Here is a 7,610-nt window from a genome sequence, read left to right on the forward strand (position 1 = left end):
TTAATGCATAATAAAGCAATGTAATAATGACTATGCTACACAAAAGTTATTACAGTGCAGGTTTATGGTAAAACATGTACTTTTGCGAAAAGACAAACGAGTCATCTTGCCCCGTTCATCTTTCCCCTAGGCTACTTAATCTTCAAAATGACTCAGAACTCTACATAAATAAGTTATCATAGCTTAATACTACTTGTATGGCTTCCAAATTGAACAAACTGAATGAGAAATTCTTGCTTACCTTAAGCTGGTGATGTAATGATGAAAAAAATCAGATGCAAGTGAATAATTTTTTTTTTCTTAATATCGGAAAAACCTTATTTAATACTTATCTTTCATCCCGAAAATAATATTTATAAAGAAAACATAAATAAATCTAGTAGATATAATCTACATCGCTCTCAGCTACAGTCAGCTTTCATATTTAGTTGAATTTTGAAGATAATGGTAGGTCGTCATCTTGCCCCATTCGTCATCTTACCCCATGCTCCCCTATACATATACATACATAAAGGCTTTAACTAAAATTTTTTTCAAAGTAACCGAAAAAAAGGCAGCTTATAAGTTTAGCATTCTTCAAATTAAATTTTTAAGGCTGAACTAACGAGGAAAATGATCATCTCTGTTCTAGAGTTGAAAAGCTTTTGACAATATTCGATTGATATTGAATCTATTAACGAATTTTCCAAATTTTTTCTTTTCTATTCGACATATTTCGATTGATATACAACAAAAATATTAGAAAAGAAAAAATAGTTTTACTGTCTGAAAATTAAACTAAAAGAAAAATTGCAACTCTTGAGTGTGAATTGTATTTTTGGGAAGACTTCTTTATTTCTTCTTTGGTGACTTTTTTTTGCGCCACTAGAAGGAACAAACAACTCTCTGCGGGAAGTTACATTTTGTAGTCGTGAATCAACCATCAATCCTCCTAAACAAATTAGGAAACAATGTGACTAATTTAATGTGTCTCTTTTTAGTCTTTTCTGTTTTTTAATTACAGTTTTTTTTTTAAATTACAAGATATTGCTTTTTCGCGATTATTAGTTTGATAGGGAAAGGTCTGTATGATTCTGATAGTAATTCAAAATTCGCGGCTATTCGTTTGATCCGTTGAGCAGTTTGTGCTAATTAATTGTTTAGCTACAGGCAACTACATTTTTCCAATTTATTCTTTATTTTATAAAATTAGCTTATTCGGTTATTTCATTTTGTATTGATAGTTCTACATGCATCTGCATATTTTTCTTTTTACAAAAACACTATTATTGGAAAAACACTATTATCTTTACAAAAACACTATTTTATTGGATAGGACGATGCTCTAAAAAGTTTAGCATCTTGTTTTTTAAATCCGATCTAAGCAATATTAAAATTGATCATCAAACCCAATACACTTTGTAACTTTGTTTATAACCAATGTAGTTTTGAAAATTTGTTTAAATAGAATTTGATAACAAAAATGATATAGGAGTAATGCAATTTAAAATTTGATAGTTGAAATTTGATAACAAAAATGATATTTAAATATGAATTTTCGCCAGTTGCGGTTTATTGAGGAGATGAAAGAAACTGAAAAAAAGAATATTTTTCCAGTTTTTAAAAAAATCTCAGTTGTAGGAGTTTTTCTCTTGGTATAATAATTTTAGTCCTTAGCGTATTATGTATTTATTGTCATCACAATTTACCTTCTCGTCAGTCGAGTCTGCTCTTTCTAGAAAACCTAATTGTAAGATAAAACCAAGTTACTTTTTTTAAGACACCGGAAAAAATCTTGAGTGGAGGAGTGAATTACGAATATATCGTTATCTGTATTATACCGTGGCATAATATAAATTAATAACTATTGAACTTGCCTAATTATTGAGTAGTTAGCGTATCTAAGCGTTATTTTACAGAACTAAAAGTTTTATAAGCCATTGTAGTATTTACAGACAAATCTTGAATAAGTAGCAATTCGTATCATTTTTTATATTAAAGAAAAAAAAAATCTTCAATAACTATTCGCTTTTTTGTTGCATTTAATTTACAGACATAGCTGTGACATCAATATCGCACCAAACTCGTACTAATGATTGTAAAATGATTTATTTACTACTGCCAATAGAATACAAAACTCAAGCTGTACAACGAAAAAATATTTGAGAAAACCTTATTACAAAGATTTTTTTTATCATAAAATACCACGAAACCTAATAATTTATGAATATCAATTCTTTTATCTCTCTATATAAAAAAAACAACTAATAAAATATGAATAATGAACAAGGTTAATAACAATCAAACACATTGAATTCATGGAGCGCAAAAAAAGTAAAAAAAGAAAAAAATTTGAAATTAGATTAACACAGTTTTTCGAATTACACTTTACAAGAGATTCATTAATATTTTCATAAAAATAAAAAAATTTAATTGACACATTAAAAGACAATACTCAACAAAAATATACTCTCAAAATGAGAAAATTCAGCAAACTCAATTTTTTAAAGCTGAAAGAATGAAGAATCTCAAATTCTTATTTAATATTTTTCTAAATCAAATATTAAGAAATTATTAAATCCCAAATCATGAAGAAGCTTTGCCATACTTGAGAAACAAAAGGCCTATTAAATAATTCTGCTTATAAAAAAAAATCATTTTAATGCTACCTAACTCTTGGCCGAATTTGTTGAGATTTTTCCCACATTTCTTCTTCTTCCATGTGTTCCTCATACTCATTAAAGAAATCTAAAACCTTTTCATCTCTGGAAAACTCATATAAATTTTCTTTAAATCTGCGAACAGTGTCTAAAATATTATACTGTTGCCAACGTTTTACAAAGTTCACTTTTCCATCAGGAAGGTCTTGTGGGTTTCCCAAATGAATAAAAGTGATATCTGTAAGTATTAAACCCAAGTAAGGTATACAAGGTGCTTTTGCTTCACTAAGAGCTTTGCGATAAGTTTTAAAAGCTGAAGTGCTATCAATAAGTTTGGTATCTTCTGCTAAGAGTTCAGAATACTGTTTAGGCCATTCTAAACGCCTTAAAGGAGATGAATCAAGTGCAGATAGAATAGCAAGAAAAGCACTAAAATTATTTAACTTTTTTAATATCCTCATAATTTTCAGAAATTTTTTGAAGATTTTCTCACGCTCTTGCTGACGTTGTTCATTTAATATCAAAGTTCGTACCCAAAATGACATCCTATTAAAATGTCCAATGAAACGACAAAGATTAGGACTTAAAGTTTCACTCTGCTCTTTGCCCCAACGAAGAACTTCTGGCAACTCAATCTTGATAAAATAATCAGCATCTAAAACACACATCTGTTGTGCTAATACAACACTTTTAAAGTCAAATAACTCAGAATCACTTTTTCTTGGGGTATATATAGGCATATGATTGACTTGAAGTTTAATACAATAATTTACAATTTTGTCTCTCAAATCTTTAGCTAATTTCAGCTGTCCAAAATTTAATAATCTATGAACAACTGATCGCAACTGATCAAACAAGGACTTATCGAGTTCTTCATACATCTCTTCCATGACTTTTACTAAGAGTCTTAGTACTGCTTTAGATGTTTCCTCATTGGGTCCACCTTTATCTTGAAAGCGGTTTGCACGATACAAAAGTTTACATATTAATTCTGTAGGAGAAACAAATGTTCTGTAAGTAGCTAAAAAAGCACGATAAAATAACAAATCTTCAACTTGAGTACTATACACAATTAGGGCATCAATAGTACCTCCACATAATAATGGACCAGTTTCTTCTTCTTTAAAAACAAGAAACTTAGATACATCATGACAGTCTAAAGCAGGTATATTATCTTCATCATAGACAGCAGAAGACTCACGAAGGCTATGCCTTTGTTTTTTAACATTGCCATCATTTGGACGCAATAACTTTGGCGTTTCAAAACTATTTCTGTATGTTCCTTTTTTAGGAGGTAATTTTGGCAAACCATCACCTTTTACAAACTGATCTTCAGTAATGTTATGTACATTAGGTACAGGTAAGTTATCATAGTAAGAGGAGGGTCGCTCATTGTAATCAATAACATCATAGCCTTGAACAAATGTTAAATAGCTGTCAGCAGTATGCTTAGTTTTCTTTTTTGGCAGTGCTGGTGGAATAAGATCATCACTTGTATCCCACAATTCATCATCATCATTAAAGAGAGAAAGTGTGCTTTTTGCTAATATCTCATATCGAGATGAGTATTTTTGGATTTTCTGTACAATATTTGAACTCATTGGAATATCATCTTTACTAATGCTGTCATTCATTTCACTCTTGCTGTAAGACTCTAATCGACGATTCATGGCATAGTCTTCTTTGTCAAAAGCTGTATTATATTTACTACTCTTATCAGGACTACCAATTGAACTATTTGATGCAGTTGAAAGTGACGATTTGCTACTTTTACAACTTGAATTTTTATTATTAACAGAAAATCTTCTTCCATATTCAAAACTTTGTAAATCAGATAAAGGTCTCTCACATAGAGGTTTTGAATCATCTTTTAAATTAGATATTTCTCCTGGTTGACTGATGGCTTTTCTTAACTGCGTGTTTTCATAATTTCCATAAAAATTTCTATTGCCATTAGGGAGATAGGGTTTAGGTGGTGGATCACCTTTTTTGGCCGGTAGCTTTAATGAAGGACCAAAATGATCCATCGATAATTCATTATCAGAAAATGCACAATCATCAACACTGTCCTTTTCAGGAATATTATCTAGTGCATCTAATGAGCTATGTGAACTTGTACCACAATGCATCAGCTCTTCATTTAGAGAAGACTTTCTAATTTTAGGAAGTACAAACTCATATAAACATCCTAGAGAAGATAAAACAGCATCAGCTGCTTTATTTGCAGATTCTATATCAATATTTACATGAGTATAAGATTCAAAAAGCACATTATCAGATAACCTTATTAAAGCAGTGATGCTCCTATAAAGTGAAACTTTTAAGGGTGAAACTTTTATTTGTTCAGGTTCAAATTCTTTGAGCCTAAAAAGCACTTCTAAACAGTTTTCAATTGTATTTTCAGCATTTATTATACTTTCTAGAACAGCAGTTGCAGTACCAGGTAACTTTTGTATAAAACCTTTTTTTAAAATCGCTTTGTAGTATGTTAAGGCACTTTTTACATCCTTTTCATATTGCAAGAGAAGGGTTTCTTGAGTTTTTGGCTCCTTACTCGGTTCAACAACTTCAAATTCTTCATGATTCGCTTTATCAAACTCATTGTCACCTAACGATGATTTCCTATTTTTTCCGAGCTTCTTAATGAAAGCTTGCATGCGCTTTACTTTGCCATCAACATGGACAGAGCTTACTTTTAAAGGATCATTATTGCGGTTCGTTGTAAGTAAATCTTGCTTGTTATTTGAAATCATACTTGTGTTACACTAGTACCTCAAACATACTTTTCCATAACTGAAATTTGAAAACTGTGACATAACTACTATAATTATTAACAAAACAAATTCACACATTCATTCTACTTCACCTACATTTCCCACTTTCAGTGTTGAAGTCGCTCTCTATATATCAGAATAAGTAATGAAATCACACTGAAGCGCTCGAAAACACACCGAGCAAATAACATTGATCGCAAAGCAACTTTGTATCGTCTTTTTATTGCACTATCCTGAGATATTTTGCTACTGCAAATATTAAAAATTTAAAAATTTGTTCGTTGTTATTTTTATTTTTCTTTAAGATACCGCAACATTGTTGCAGGGTTATTATTATTATTATTATTATTATTATTATTATTATTATTATTATTATTATTATTATTATTATTATTGTTATTACTATTATTATTATTGTTATTGTTATTGTTATTATTATTATTATTATTATTATTATTATTATTATTATTATTATTATTATTATTATTATTATTATTATTATTATTATTATTATTATTATTATTATTATTATTATTATTATTATTATTATTGTTGTTATTACTATTATTATTATTGTTATTGTTATTGTTATTATTATTATTATTATAATTATTATTATTGTTATTACTATTATTATTATTGTTATTGTTATTGTTATTATTATTATTATTATTATAATTATTATTATTGTTATTACTATTATTATTATTGTTATTGTTAATGTTATTATTATTATTATTATTGTTATTATTATTATTATTATTATTATTATTATTATTATTATTATTATTATTATTATTATTATTATTATTATTATTATTATTATTATTATTATTATTATTATTATTATCATTATTATCATTATTATCATTATTATCATTATTATTATTATCCGGCAAATCTCACTCAACTTTGGTGAATCTTAGGGTATATCCTGCTAAAGATATTGTTGTAATTCTTTACCATGGTATCAAATACTTTAATAATGTAAGCAAAGTCCAGAACATATTCATAGGATCTACTCCAACAATGCAGTTTTGAAAGTCCATAGTTTTTGTTCAATATAACCGGCTTCCCATTATTCTATAAAAATAGATTTGTCTTTTAGATTCTCAGTCATTCGCTTTTAGGGGGTGGATTTGTTTTATTAGATTCAACTTCAAAGCCATTTAGTTTTGATTTTAAAAAGTCTAGTTTTTTTAATTACGTTATGCCTTATAAAAATAACCCTAGAAAAAGTTGTTCCAAGTGTATATCCTGCATTCCAAGTGTATATCCTGCATTGAATATTTTGCTGAAGTTTTGGTAACTTTGGTTTCTTGGGATTCGGCTTCAGACATACATTTAGTAAGCAAAATATACACTTTCTTCTTCTGAGTTTCTCTACTTCGCAGCTCGAATTTTTGTTGCAGACAGCGACTTTAGCTTTTATATGAGTGCTTGGGAGTAATAGCTTTACTTTTTAAGTAGCTTTAAAATAGCCACGATTATTTTCATAAAAAACAACAACAACAACGCAATGTTAACCATTTACTTTTTTAAGAAACTTTTATTAAGTATTTTTGTTGCTTTTACTGGTAAATTGTGATATAAAAAAAACATCCAACACGTAATTCAGGCATTTGACTTTTAATATATAAATATTTTTTGGGCAGTTTTTTCTTTTAGGAAAAAAACGTTGATCATTGATCAAAGATTATAAATTAGATAGGCTTGTTCTAACTGAAATATCACGAAATGTTGGTTGAAATACAGTGTTGTGTCAATAAATGTATAAAATCTTGTTTTAGCATTTTTAACAAACTTTGACTTGTAGAAGCTATATTCTATCTTAAAGACCTATAAAAGATGCTTTTTTTTTCGTTGTTGTTGTTGTTGTTTTTTTTTGAACTTCTGAAATTTGTCAATTTTTAAGTTCTTTTTATGATAACTAATTTCCTGTTGTCTTAATTTCAGCCAATTTTTGTACTTATATACGCGTTGATTGAAATTCATCAAACATCAAATTTCTTTTTTATAGCTACCAAACTAGAAATTTAGGGTCGCTATGTATCAATTTTCTGATGGTTGGAGTAAAATGATAGAGATGCATTAGATTTTTCAGTGACTAAATTTTATTACTTTTTAAAGCATTAGTTCCGAACTCTGTTCTTTGTTACAAATTATTCTACAATGCCTCTCTCACTAGGTTTATAAA

At 28.2% G+C, this 7,610-nt stretch overlaps 1 protein-coding gene across 1 annotated transcript; it reads right to left on the reverse strand.

Annotated features, from left to right (window-relative positions):
* Nucleotides 1-2,072: 2,072 nt before the first annotated feature.
* On the reverse strand, nt 2,073-5,575 carry LOC145189781 (rap guanine nucleotide exchange factor 1-like). The gene has a single exon (XM_080066448.2). It carries the CDS (start codon nt 5,390-5,392, stop codon nt 2,645-2,647), a length of 2,748 nt encoding a protein of 915 aa, XP_079922574.2. The 5' UTR covers nt 5,393-5,575; the 3' UTR covers nt 2,073-2,644.
* Nucleotides 5,576-7,610: the final 2,035 nt, after the last annotated feature.

The sequence above is a fragment of the Hydra viridissima genome, unplaced genomic scaffold (assembly GCF_058129835.1).
Source record: "Hydra viridissima isolate aposymbiotic clone 2 unplaced genomic scaffold, HvirCarnegie_v1 scaffold_6, whole genome shotgun sequence".
Lineage (NCBI taxonomy): Eukaryota > Metazoa > Cnidaria > Hydrozoa > Anthoathecata > Hydridae > Hydra > Hydra viridissima.